At 40.3% G+C, this 14936-nt stretch overlaps 1 protein-coding gene across 4 annotated transcripts in view; it reads left to right on the top strand.

Annotated features, from left to right (window-relative positions):
* Positions 1 to 14936, top strand: part of garnl3 (GTPase activating Rap/RanGAP domain like 3) — a 70954-nt gene that overhangs the window by 22131 nt on the left and 33887 nt on the right. For all 4 annotated transcript variants that reach the window (XM_041960327.1, XM_041960324.1, XM_041960323.1 and 1 more), the window contains exon 3: positions 14363 to 14437. In XM_041960327.1, the coding sequence (XP_041816261.1) occupies positions 14363 to 14437 (75 nt within the window). The remainder of the gene's footprint in view (positions 1 to 14362; positions 14438 to 14936) is intronic.

The raw sequence follows: 14936 nt of genomic DNA, 5'->3' as shown, positions 1-14936 counted from the left end.
AACAGCTGGTCATGTTGAAACTACTTCCCTTGATGTTCACTGCAGGATGCAACCAATAATCATTCATTATCTATTAATCGATAAATCTATCAAATGCTGCATAATAGGGTAAAATTCCTGGAACAATATATCAAAGCAGAGTCCAAAACCTAAAGATATTCAATTTACAGTGACATAAAACAGATAAAAGCTGCAAATTTGCACATCTAAGATGCTGAAATCTACAAATGTCTCCGAATTCTGCTTCTGGTTTGTCATAAACAATTACTAATTGTAGTAGTGTCCTCACCGATTGAGAGTGTCATGGTCCTGACATGAAAAATGGCTACATTTATTGTCTCTTCAAATGTCTAATAGTACCTGTATGTTTGCATACATGATAAGAACTCTAGCAGCCATTAGAGTTTTGTTTCAATCGGAAAGATCAGGGGATGTAGCGTGTTAGCACTGCAAAACCTTGTTTGGAGGCGTTTGGGGTTCATGGGTAGGCCAGGAAAGTGTGTGACTCGGACTTGCTGCTGCTCACTGTGTTTCCAACGAATCTTTTCAAAGCCTTAATCAAAATATTTTGTGCCTAAATCCAACCTTCTGGTACCTTTACCAATATATTTTGCATCTACACCCCACTAAACCTCATGAATTATTTTTACAATGGCAATTTCTTTGTAGCGAATCAGAGAGCTCTCATAAGTGTTGTTTTGGAAGGCTATGAAAAATTTTAGTGGCTATTTAGTGGATCTCGAGTTAAAGAAACAGTTCAGCATTTTTGGGGAGATAGCTTATTCGCTTTCTTGCTGAGAGTTAGATGAGAAGATCAATGCCACGTTCATGTCTGTATGGTCAATATGAAGCTAGAGTTAGCAAGCAGTTAGCTTAGCTTGGCACAAAGACTGGAAAAAAGAGACAACAGCTAGCCTGGCTCCCTCTTACATTCGCTTTCCAGCAGCTCAACAGTTCACAAAGTAACATGTCACCTTTGTTTAATTCATACAAAAACGGAAATGTGAAAAGAAGTTGTGATTTGGCACAACCTCACGCTACATGTTTCCAGCAAGCCCCCTGCTTCCAGTGTTTATGCTAAGCCAAGCCAATCACATGCTTGCTCTAGCTTCATATTTAGCGTACTGAGAGTAGTATCGATCTTTTCATCTAACGCTATTCCTTTAATAATATTTGTCAAACTAATTGTTCAACGGTCAAAGACTTTTCATGCTAAACACATTTTATTATTGAGTTATGAGGACATGTTGCACCAATTCTAAAGTGCTGTGAGTAAAATATAATCATCACATCAGTCAAGTGATCACGAATGGGATGGCAAACTAGCATGAACTAGCATTATTTAGCCTTGATAAGTTTATGTTAACCGGCACCATTGCAGCCTCCTTGGTTTTAGTCTACAGGCCAGTTAGAAGCACTAAGAAATGACTGCTACATCTCAGCCTCATTGTAATTAGCAGAAATTAGCGTAATCAAGTAAATGTAAGTGTATAACCAAAACAAAACTCACATAGCCTAAAGCTTAAAAAATAATCCTTTCCAGTATGAGTCTGTTTTTAAGTCAAGACAATTCCTGAAGGGATAAGAGGCTGTGTGGTATGTTTGATAGAAGAGTGAGTGGATAATGGAAAATTAATGGCAGGGCTTGATAAACCCAGGTTGATCTTCAGAAATAACCTCAGGGATGATAAGCGCATGATGCCAAGCTTACATTTGAGCAATTATCTTTGGTCCTTGACTCTGCAGCGAAATAAAGCCTTTTGGTTTTCTGTCGGAAAAGAAATTGAATTGGTTGTGTGAGCATACAAGGGAAAGTGTTTATGTCAACCCCGGCGCTCGCGCTGTTTAAGGCTGCATGTCTCCAGGGGAGGCTTGTGCAAAGGTCGGGAAAGAGTCTGTGGAAATTCAGGTCCTGATGCTTTTTAGTCAACAAAGAGCTACTTGTGTTGACGGGATAGAATCTCTGTGCTCCTGGTCTGTGCGTCTGGCCAGTGTTAAGTCGGCAAGACGTTACCTCCTGACGTGTCCCTGAAAATCACAGATCGCTTTACTTTCTCTTGAATATCCACTATTCTGATGTCAGATAAATGTGTGTCTCGTTTTGAAGGGCTACACAGAAGTACAAAGATAATAGCCTCTTGTTGATATACTGGTAAATGAAATACCTAGAATAGTTTTTGAGGTAAGAACAAGTCATTTATCCACCAGCGCATGGACAGGTTCAGTTCACATCTTTGTTAGAACTCTTTCAGAAAAGCATTTATTCTTGTGAAAAATGTCTGTTTGTGTTACGTGTTCTTGTTTATTTTGTTATGTTATTAAAAATTTGCTATTGGCTGACACTTGAGTTTTGGTCAAGCTACAATATATGTGCAATGTGTTTGCAACTTCTTAAAATGGCCTAAATTTAATTATACCACAGCTCTTTGTCTTTGTATTCTTAAATCTGAATTTCATCTGATTTCATTTGGTTTTATTTATCTTCAGAATAACTTCAGATTCCAATTTTTTGACAGAGGACCCAATCCTGACCTCTCTGCTGGACCTAATACACTTTCCTTTACAGTGAAATGTTTCACTAACTTGTTGGAAAATTTGTTTTTAAGATTAAATCAACTCCCTTTAGCAGTCCAAATGAATCAGTGCCATAGCCAGGATTGTATAAATACTCATTAGCCCTAGTTCCCCAACCCAACCCTTAAAAAAATGTTTGACTAGACACTGCAAAAAAACTAATTATTCATTCATTTTTTCTTACTTTTTAAAATTATTTCAACTGTTCAGTCACGTTTTTTGTCAATCTTATTAGTCTGATGTTGCAGCACCTTCTCCACACTGCCAAGATTTAAGTCTGGTGGAGAATGATGAAACACCTTTTGTAATACTTTAGTTTACTTTAATGATGTTTCCCTAGAATTCAACAAATTTAAATATATTAAGTATATAAAAAAAAGAGAATCTGCCAACAAAATGTGTCAAGAAAAGACACAAGACATGCACTGAACATAACATTGGCTCAAAGTGTTTATTACACTAATCATGTGATGCCACACATTTACAAAACTGCATGTACTCACATAAATGTGTACTTCATATATTTCCAGAGTTTCTCTACCAACACCTTCCTGCATTATTTGTCATGTTTTTACAATTCTTTACATTTTTGTCTTAAAAAGCTCTTAAAAGCATTAGATTTATCTTTTCATGTGTCTCTACATGCTAAACAGAGAATACAAGATATATTTTCACACTGTAAGCAGTATTTTCTAACACTTTATATTCAAAAAATAACTATTTTGGAAAAGTCAGCAGAGTCAAGGATAAAATCTGACCCATTTTCTTGAAGTGCCTGTAAAGTACAGTTACAGTGACCACCACACACGCCTCATTATTACAACTACAAATCACCCTTTGTGTTGTATCATTTCTTGACACGAGCTTGACTCCAGCGTATTCCAGCACTTTGAAGAACATGTTTTCAAATGTCTCAACACAAGTGGGAGATACTGATTCAAAGCAGGGTCTCCCTAATAAGACAGGCCAGCATAAGCACAGCCGTGACTCATCCTCTGTGTTTGTTTTATTTTTGGCTTCACTGAAGCAGCAGTAGCGGTTGCCAATAAAGAGCAGGTACCTCCACAGCCACCGTCGTAGCGCTATGATTCACTCTACTTCACGCACACAGACACTGACACTACTTTTGACATTATAGGACAGTATAGAATCCAGGTACATTTCAGCCTGCTAATGAAGAGTCTGAGACTGTTTTCGGTGCATTTGATAAGGAAACCTGAAATTGTAGGAATCAGGGACACACATATCTTCAGAGTAATGATTAAATTAGCAAAGCAGAACAACTCAATCCCACAAAACTAAGAGTTTATAGCCATGCTAGCATGCTAATAGAAGTATTGCATGTTGATGTAGCAGGTACAAAGCGTAGTGGGAAAACATATATTTTGGCTTGATGACGCCGCTTCATATTCAATCATAGGATTTTGTTGGCTAAGTTCTCCTGATAAAGGCGGGAGTGTGTGTGCTTGTGTTTGCCTTTTAAAGCGGACGCGGGGCCTCCTTTTGCATGGGAAAAAGTAAGAAACAAAATAGGAAGTTTAATACATTAAATACACCAAGGAATGAAGAAAATCAATACCCTGCTGCTGCTGCGACACACACACACACACACACACACACACACAGCCATCACCCTATATTTTCAAGTCCCTCTTATCAACATGTGAAGTTCCTATTAACCTCTGTGCCAGAACACACGCTTATCCACACAAATGAGAAAACAAATAGAGTCAACAACACAAACACAGTCTGTTTGTCTTGTCACTTCATTCAGTGACAGCTTCACGGTCCACTTTCAAAAGCTTAATTGTGCACTGCGCACTAAAGCTGCAGCCGGAAACAGTTAAACTCGTTTCATCCTGACACGACCGCGTGGAGAGCATAGCGGCGTTTTCCCGGCAAATTGAATCGTCTTTATTCGAGGCTCAGAGACGAAGGCGGTGACAGATACGCGAGAGGTGGGCGCTGGCTGTCTCCTAAACTGTGTGGTATACCAAACAGGAAGACAAAAAAAAAAAAAAAAAAAACGTGGGAGGTTCTGAGGATAAAACTCTTCAGACACAGTCTCATGTTTGTGGGCATCTGCATTTGTCCTGGCTCTGTGCTGTTTGGTGCTGCAGTTCACGTCGATGAATGTGACTGAGGCTACTGTCAGACTTGGTGTGTGCGCGTGTGTGTTGAGAGGTGAGCTGTCAGTCTTGCACAGTGTCTGGTGAGCAGACGGCTCCACTCTCACCTGCCTACCAGTGTTACTGTCACTGCCTCAGAGGCTTTTGACTGCAGTGTCACATTGAATTTATTCTCACTCTCAGCATGTGTGCATCTCGCTGTGTGAGACTACGTCTGTTTGTGTGTTTACTGAAATTAATTTGAGGCTATACAACTATTGCTAAACAGCGCCCACTGTGGCCACAAGTGACAATTACAACATAATACTACATTTTTGTGATGATTTGTGCATTGTCTCAGTAAGTCAAGTTACGTGCAGTATCTTAAATTTGCCAACTAAGCTAACATTAGTCACCTCAAGCTACTGGTCATACCAGACCAAGTGAGGCTGCAGCAGCAAAAGCCCTGAGTGTATAGAATTGACCAAAGGTGAGTTTTATTGCTCATAAATTTAGCATTTTCATTTGTAAGATTCATTTTAATTACACAATTAATTGAATTGTTTTGATAATTAATTAAAATGCTAAATATTTCCAGGTTGTGGCTTCTCAGATGTGAATAGTTCCTGATTGTTAGACATTTATGACAATTTGAATTGATTTGAAGATTTTGGGGTTTTGGACTGTTGATCAGACAAAAAAGCAATTTGAACTTTGGGAAATTGTGACTTTTTTTTTTTTACTATTTGCTGTGATCCATGGACAAACTAACTGAAATTATTAGTTAGTAGTCATTATTTGCAGCCTCACAAGTGAACCCACACTAAAATGTTGGCAACAGTGATCTCCAGGGATTAAGACTTGTGGGCCTCACAACACTCACATAGTTAGCTTCTTTCGGCTCACCTTGATCGGTGGTATTTGTCACCCAGATGCACACAGGAACACACACTAGAACTGAAAAACTCTTCCACAAACTGCTGAGGAAATTAGCTCACAGGAGCTGCTCCTTTAAAGTCTGACATGCAGATGTCTTTCTCTGTTTATTGTCTGTGAAGCTAATTAGCACAGTGTTTTCCAAGAGGCCACCTATGCTGAAACCCTCGCCTTTTATTGGTGTCCATATTTAGAGCCAGTAAGGTTTTTCTGTTGGAGCTCAATTGCCTGTTTGACACTTTAATGAAGCTGCAGGGGCCAGTTGCAACTTAAATCTGGGCTGATGGAGACCAGAGGCTGTTGTAGCTCCTCTAAACCAGGACTGAGAAACCTTTTTTTCCGTCAAGGACCATTTCAGTTTTTACATTACATCCTTCAAGGGCCATACTAAATTATTGAACACATATATTCCACTAACATCTTACACTAACGTCAACAATGGCTGGACCTGCTTGTCTTTGGCAAGGCGTCTGATGTCAGGTGGTCGTGATGATGCTCCTCTATCAGCCCTGAAAGGAGCTGCTCACAGTCATAGGCCGTAGTTTTGTCGCTCAATGATTTTGTGGTGTGGGTTGTCAGGCACATCAGCTGGTTCCACATCAACAAGCACAGCAAGTATTTTCAGTTCCCTTTTTGCATGGAGCAACAAGGCACTCCTTCACAAATTCTCCTTCTGAATAAGGTTTCAGCTTCTTGGTTATCAGCTCGCTCACCGCAGAACTCGCCTGCATAACACTGTCTCTGTCAGGATGTGGGCTTGTGAAAACTGCTTGTTGGGCATCCAAAGTCAGCATGATGCACTGATGTGACATTATCAACGCTACATGCGTGTAGCGTTCAGGGAATATTTGGAAGTGTTATTTTCTTTTATTGCTGAAAAAAATTTGTTGATTTTTTAGATTTGACAGGCATGAAACTTCATCAGTATGCATTATCTCTCTGTTCTAACGTAAGGTCTAACAACCACTGTCACACCTAACCTGAAAATGCCAGTTTAGACCATCAAACCCCTCTTTAAAAGTAATTTGAAATACCTTGGCACCGCTGTGTCATAGTGGATGCTTAATCAAACATTCCAAGATTAAACCCTCACCCACTATCTCTCCATCTGTCCCTCCTCCTCCAATTTTCTCTGATACATAGCTAATCGTCTATTAAAGTAGCTGATGCATGGCGCTCTGCTGCTGCATTCGGTGAGGCTTCACTGCAGCATCTGCCCACTCTTGAGGGCCCTTAAAGCTGCTACACCATACCAGCGCGACTCCTGGGTGGGTGGGCGGCCCGATGCCTTCTGTCCTAGTCATTGCATTAGTCATCCGCAGTGCTGCTGTAGTGTAAATGGGCAGATATTGATGTGTTGCTGTTGTTAGCGTGGCTGGATTTGTCCACAGGCCACAGGCAGCGTTAATGCTAATCAGGTGCAGTCAATGGCTACATGGCAAACAACCACATTAGAGACGTTGTTTGTCTTTGATTTACATTTTCACCTTTTATTTTCCCTTTCACAGGCAGTCAGTTATTTATAGCAACATCATAATCGGGTCATGATCTTATGGAATTCTTTTTCTTATTGTCAGCAAATTCAATAAAAAAACAATGAATAAATGACCCCACTAACAAGAATAGTCTGATATATCTTTTTCCTCTGTGCCAAAGAGCTCTATTGTCAAAAAATGAAAAAAATTTAAAAGCACAATGTCTGTGGCACAGATGAATCCGGCTTTGACTAGGCAGTCAATATTTGTTAATAGGATCAGTTCATTGTTGCTTTTGGTCTTTTCATAAAACATCAACAGAACAAATCAGAAAACTTGAGGTCACTTGATCAACAAAGATGTTTGGGGGGGATTAATGTGGATGGGGGATCATGTCATAATCCATCTATGACTACAACATGATCAGGGAGTCATTTTGGGAAGACAGACAGAACATGGTGAAAAGGCAGATAGCATTTTGTGTTTGTTTACCGCAGTCAGTGATGCCACATTTCACTTCCTTCTCTAAATGCAGCAGCTGTAGTATTTTTACTCTGGACGGGTCATGAGTCATTGGATGACCTTTGTGACACATGGAGATGTTAATGTCCATAAAACCCTCAGATTCTCCTTTTTCTATCGGTGTGACCTTTAATAATAACTTTGCTGAACTCGCGTCACAACCTTTTTATCTTATAATCTTAAACATCTAGACACACACCAACACACATTTGAACTGTGTCTGAACAGTCACTCTCTCTTCCTTAGTTAGGCCATGCTAGTTAGTTGCCATGCCTGGAGCTTACTTATAACTGAAAATTCACCGTAATCTTTAAAACATTAGGTCTTCAATTTCAAACAAAAGTCAACAAAAGCAGGTCTCTCATTTCTACTGATGACTGTGGATTTTGTCAGCTGAAATGACATCTATCAGCTTTAGCTAGCTAGCACTAGCTAATGCTAAAACTTCATGATTTGGTTGAAAAGTCCATCTCCAGCTGACATCTTCATGTTTCCAGCTGATCTGTTTTAACATGGCAACTCTGTATAAAGCTCTTAAATATTCATACAATGCCGAATTGCGTAATATAATGCTAAAAGAAAGATGCTAAAGCTACATCACCCAGGCCTTGTGAGTGAAGTAGCTTTTTAAGTATGGCCCTTGTGTTGCAGTGTAAAGCTAGTTAGCAACAAAATTACAACATAGTGTTGCGAATAAAAACGTAATCAAAAAGTTATTTGTTCTGAAATAATCCAAACAGTATGCGTCAGTTAGCCACCACTGCCTCAGAGTTAGCCACCCATGTGGTAAGCTAGTTATAGGGGCAATGTTTGCATTAGCTTATGCTGTCAGACAAGCACATGATGTTTAATCCATCCATTGCTTACACTTTTTATTTCTGATTTCTGGTTGAAGATAGGTTCAAGACATTTTCTGATAAGGAATCCAGAGTTTGACTAAAGCTAAGCTACAGTAGGATTGGACAGTTGCCATTCTGGGGCCGGGTTATCAAACGGTGAACTGCGATTTTAAAGTCAGACAACTCACATAATTGTGTTGCATCTGAATACATTTATTACTCCTCTCTGCATAAATTTGCTGCTTCTTCCTTTCTTTATTTTCTTTATCCTTCTTATTTTCTGCCTCCTTTCTTTATCTTCTTCTCTGCTTTTATTTCTCTCCTCCCTAATTTTTTCCATCTCTTTTTTTTCTCATTAGTCACTCATATCTTCTCTGACTGTGCACCTGCCTCTCCTCACGCCTGCTTCTTACTGCTTCCCCCCTGCCACTTCCTCTGCCGCCTACGCCCCTGTGTTCTCTGCCTTCCTGGAGGAGTGTGAGTGTGCATGAACAGGCCCACTGATGAGATCAATTATCTATCAACAGTCACAAAAGTATTGATTTAATACCCCATCACACACACACATACACACCTCTCTCTGCAGTGCAGCACTCCTTTGTCCCGTGGGCCTTGGGGAAATCAGAGGCTCTCTGAGTACGTCGTGAGCTCGATTGTGTTTGTGAAATGTTCAAGTCATGCCCTAAAATGGGAGCTATTTAAGTGTGTGCATAAGAGTGTGTGTGTGTGTGCGCATTCTTGCTCTATAAAGCTCGAAAGCCTTGGCCCTTTCCCGTGGGGTTACGCATCACGGAGACCGCTATTATTCTTTTATTATTCTGCTTTTTGTTGTCATTACACATCGCTCTTTGCCTCCATTCCCCAGTGGCCTCATCCTTCATTCTGTCCCCGTCTCTCTCTATATACATTTGATGCCCCTTCCCTTTTTTTTTTCTCTCTGGCCTATGCCTCCACTATTCCTCTCCGGCAGTGGTGAGGTGTTTTATGGGTTGTTTGTTAAGGCGCAGAAGCATTACGGGCTCCCCTTTCGTCCCCTGGTTCCTCTTCCCTGCTTCCCCCAGCCCACGGGGAATCTTTCGAGTGCAGCTTTTTCCTTCTTTGCCACTCTTCTGTTGCATGATTTAGAAGCAGTGGCTGCGTGATGCATGCAGACTCCCCTGAGCGCTTAATCACTCGTTTCTTCGGCTATTTTCACCCAAAAACAGCATAGAGCCCGTTCACGCATAGCAGCGCAAACACTTACCTTAATACACATTTAATACAGAATGTCACACATGGCTTTTCGCACATGCAGGCACACACACATGCACTGGGAAGGCAGTGCATTGCGCTGTCTGAACACTGCATTGGTTTCCCCTCCATTATCCTGCGATTGGACAGTTAATGTTGCAGGAAAGAAATGGAGGGAGATAGAGGCCTATAGCTTCGACATTTACTTTCCATTTTCTGCTCACACGCACAGAACGCAGCACACCAACACATGAAAACACATGCAGGCACATACCACCACACCAGGAAAGATGCAGAAAATATATCTGTTTCCAGCCCTATTAATATGCATATGAAAGGAGAGGAGGCAGTATTTTCTGCAGCCTCTCCTAAGACACAGCCAATTATTGCACAGCGACCTCTCTGTCGTTTATCAGAGCTTCACACCTGCAGTAAACATGCTTGGCTCTCAAACGCTGAATTGCGTTATCTCATTATATACAGTGCACTATAGGGAGAAAATGCAGCCAGTGCTTTACTTGTGTGCTTGGTGAAATCAGTGTCATATATTAAAAGGAATATGTTTGAGATATCAATTTGTTTTTTTATCACAGTGTTGTCCGATTGCATGACCTGTGTTAAGGTAATGTACTGAAAAACAGACCATTTGCTTGGATAGCTGATTTGGACAACGGAGTATTGTGAAATGATGGCAAAATGTGAACATAGCAAACACAAAGATAAAAGTCAATTACTAATCACATTGAATGAAAACAATTAGTCAATGAATCCATTATTCAATGAACAGAGAAATAATTGGCAGCATGATTTAATGAATTTTCAAAAAAGACCAAAAAAAAATCAAAAAAAGGCAAATATTTCTTATACTTGTGACATTACAGCTGCATCTAACAATAATTTTCATGATCGATTAATCTGCCAATTTTTCTCTCTATTAGTTGATTAGTTGTAAAGTGTCAAAATGTCAGAAAATAGTATGTCTGTTTAAATCCTCACACTGGAGGAGCTGGAAGCAGAGAATAATATAATTTTTCTGCATAAAAAGTGCCTTGTACAATTAACCAATCATCAAAATACGTTGCCGATTAATTTAACTTCTTGATTAGTCATTTCAGCTGTATAGTTCACTGGTAGCAGGTGAAAGTGCCATGACTGGGTAGGAAAAGGCCATCCTCGAAGCTCAATCATTCACAAGCAAGGATGGAGCGAGGCTCACCACTTTGTGAACACATGATTGTATAAAAGATATTACTACATGTACTCATTCAAGTTTATCAATTAGTCTTAGGAAGCCTGGGAGACAAGGAAAAACGCCCTTTATCAATTATTGAAAATTTTGCTCATGAATACAAGATAATTCAAAGTATAGAAAAGTACAGAATGTTCTAACTGATATATAGTGGTGTCAATGTTTGGCATGACATACAAACACACTCATTCGTTATGTGTTACAGTATGTCTGCCTCTTTTAGACCCCACTCCAGGAAAGTTGCAGAATTTCATTTTAGAGCTTCCTAATCCCTCGGCTACAGTGCTGCATATCAGATTTAATTTAGCATGAACAATAAAGTCAGTGTCACAGTTATTAATGATTTTATTCAGAATGCAAAGCTCTCGCCTTTCATCCTCACTTGCCCACAGGAATGTTCTGAATGGACTTTAACCCCCTCTCTCTCTCTCTTCCCATGATAAGTGCTCTCTCAGCACTCTCCCTCGTCATTGTGCTGTCTGACACGATCTAATGAGCTGCTGAAGTGTAGGGCACACCACCCACTCTCCAACCTGACAAACACTGCTTAGTGTTGTCATCCATTCACAATTTGGTTTTAGATATCTGTTTGTCATGTGTGCATGAGCCTTAAAGCAGGAAAACCACTTTTATCCGAGGCAGTGAGTACATTCACGTGCACATTAGTGTCCTGGTTTTGAGTCTCATCCTGGTTTTGCTCATAGTGGCGTTTACATGGAAGATGTATAACCTAATTATTCATGTCCCTGTACAAGTGATGATAAGGAAATCCAGTTTTCTGATCGTCTGCCTGCAGGTGTGCCTTTGATTCCCGAGCTGCTCATTTCTGTACCAACTGAGTCACCTCAATAGTTGATAATGAATATAGTTTGGTTTCTGGCTGTCTGAACTACTGCATTCAACACTGTGCTGGATTTAGCTTCTCCATCTCAATGCCAGTAAAAGGGAAATGAGAGAGAGAGAACACAATTTACCGTATGATCAGCACTGCTGAAGTCAGAATTTCCCATCATTATCGTTATTTCCCATCACATTTTCTGTTTCACTGACAAAGGTGGAGAATGATCAGAAAACTTGAGAACGTGTTTACATGCCACAGTGTCCCAGTTTTCGTCAAAACGCTCCGGTTAGCCAGGAAAACCAGGATACTTCAAAAGCCAGATCATAAGCAGGATACCCGTACACATGTAAGAACTCATTGGTGAAGGCTTAGATTTTTGTTATGCAACTGTGACATTTATACAGAAAGAATGAAAAGTGGTTTGTTCCCTTTCTGTCCTGTTTTACTTAGAGCTGCAACAACTAGCCAATCAACATTTGATAAACGACGAATCATTAAAGTGAGCACAAAATGTGCTGGGGTTTTTTAGACGCTAAAATGTAAAGATTTCCTGCTTGCTCCGTTTTATATCAATGTAAATTGAATGTCGTTAGGTTTTTGAACAGCTGGTTGGACAAAATGAGACATCTGAGTTTGACACCTAGCGAGGAGCTACAAAACAACCTGCAGATGAATCTATATTGAAAATAATTGACAGCTGCAGCCCTAGTCTCACTGTGTCTGTGGGTACTTCCAGGAGGTTAGTTACATTAAGAGGCACATTTAGCAGCTTTCCATGTTCAGACCTTCTCTCCCAGGAACTTCCTATTCATCCTCTTCTTGCTTGGCTCCTCCACACCCTTTCACGCCATCTGGACATATCAGTGTGTGCAGGGATACACAACAATGCCAGAAGTCCTTTTAAAATTTACACGTTTGCAGAGCAGAGACCTCTATCGGCGAGAAGAGTGAAACAGAGCATGACTGTCAAGGCGGTCAAAGAGCAGAGGGCAAAGATGCAGAGAAGAGAGGCAGGAGGAAAAGGAGTAACAAGGGAGGAGAGACTCTACGGTCGGTTGCCTGGCAACAAAACATCATTCGGTGCAACGGTGTTGGGGGATAAAAAGGAAGAGGGAACATGAAGAGGAATAGATTGAATGGGGGTTTTGTAGATGTTCACAAGGCTGAGAAGAAGGTGGCAAATCACTCAGTCAGTTGATAGCAGCAGCACTGACTGACAAAACACTTGGCTCGTAGCGCTGAGATACCAGCATCACATGTGATTAACTGTATTTATACACACATTCATATGTAGCTTGTGAAATATATATATAAAAAGTACATCTTACTTTCAAGTATGTTCTTTTTTAAAATGCAGTATGTCTGTTTTCTACAACGAAGCAGTCATACATCAGGTCTAACAAAAAGGACTGCAGCCTAAACACCTAAAAGAATGGCAAACAAAAAAATGTATGTACCAGCCAAATATGCAAACTTCTCTTTTTTCCAAGCGCTTGTAATTGCATTTGCACTGCACATGCACATTTTCCCAAAAGACCTTAAAGAGAAGTTAGAGGAACAGTGCAGCATATTGAGAAATACATACTTTTCTGCTTCCTTTCCAAGAGTTGAATGAAAAGATTGATATCACTTTTATGTCTGTTAAATATGAAGCTACTGACAGGAAATGCCTATCTTAGCTTAGCATAAAGACTGCAAACGAGAGGAAACAGCTAGCCCGGCACTGTCTATATAACATCTAGCATATGTTAGCATGCTAACATGCTAAAATAAGTGTGAGGAATCACCAGAGTTAGCTTGACATCATCCTGAGGCGTCTGAACCACATTTGCAATAGCTTTTGGGATGTTTTAGTCTAAGTGTTGGAGCGACTGCTACCGCTAACACGGCTAAATGTTTTTACTCTGCTCTTTACATATGCAATGCTGTGTGATTGCATCATAGAGTAACATATGGAGTGCTAAGGTTACAACTGGTTCTTCACCTGAATTCACCTGAACTTCATTTAACTCTCTGCACGAAAGCCAGTAAGCATGTGGTATTTCCCAAAATGACGATCCATTTCTTTAAGTTGTATGTAATTACACAGGACACATTGTGCTCTCCTCCCTTCCCCTTTCTTGTTTCTCTCACTCTTCCACTATCATTAACTGTCCCATCTCGCTCTCATAATGTCTCCTCTCCAATGCTATAGTAGAGAGAGGTGAGTCAGCAAGAGACAGATAATTGAGCTGGTAAGTAGAGGGTGGCAGACGTCAGAATGACTGAAAAAGTACAGCATAAAAACAGGTTTTTACAAAGGGAGTTTGAGGAATCGTTGCAATGACCTGAGTAATTACTGAAGTGAAGTGTGGAGACATTGGTAGTCCACACAGGGGACACTGCTGAGGACAGATATGTTTGTACAGTAGCAGGACTCGCGCTGCTGTTATCACATGGAGGTGATGTGTCTGCCATGGTTCCTCTTTTGTCTGTGATGATTGCCAACTCTAATGTATTTATGACCCGCTTATTACTGTCTGCAACAAGTCATGGTCTGTCAGGTGTCTAATTTTAACCACGTCTCTGTCTCTCTGTCTCCCTCTCAGCTAATTTCCAGTGATGCAGATGGGGCCATACAGAGGGCAGGTCGCTTCAGGGTGGAGAACGGCTCGTCAGATGAGGTACATGCAATATGATCTGTACATCTACGAGTTGCCTTGTGTAGGCCTGAAAGCCTAAGAATGTGATGGTGATGATGACACATTACTATTGTTATCATGGTATGTATTTATTGTAACTTAAAGGAACAGTTTAATATTTAAGATTAACATGCAAGATTGACATTCTCATGGGTGTACGCTAAATATGAAGCTATGGCCAGACAATTAGCTTAGGTTAGCATTACGACTGGCTAGCCTGGCTGTGCACAAACATCCATGTACTAGCACCTCTAAAGCTCACATATTAGCATATTAATCTGTACCATCAGCTTTGTTTTGCTAGTTGCTAGCTAACGCCTGTTTCCTCATATTTAGCACACAGACCTGAGAGAGGTATCAATTTCCTGATGTAACTCTCTGCAAGAAATCAAATTTATATAGCATATTTCCCAAAATGTAAAACTATTCCATGACTGACTCTTCACAATAGTTTGCTCATTAAAGTGGTTCCAAACATGGG

This window comes from Chelmon rostratus, chromosome 19 (genome assembly GCF_017976325.1).
Source record: "Chelmon rostratus isolate fCheRos1 chromosome 19, fCheRos1.pri, whole genome shotgun sequence".
NCBI lineage: Eukaryota > Metazoa > Chordata > Actinopteri > Chaetodontiformes > Chaetodontidae > Chelmon > Chelmon rostratus.
The sequence above is the reverse complement of the archived record's forward strand: the minus strand, read 5'-3'. Positions and strand labels throughout refer to the sequence as shown.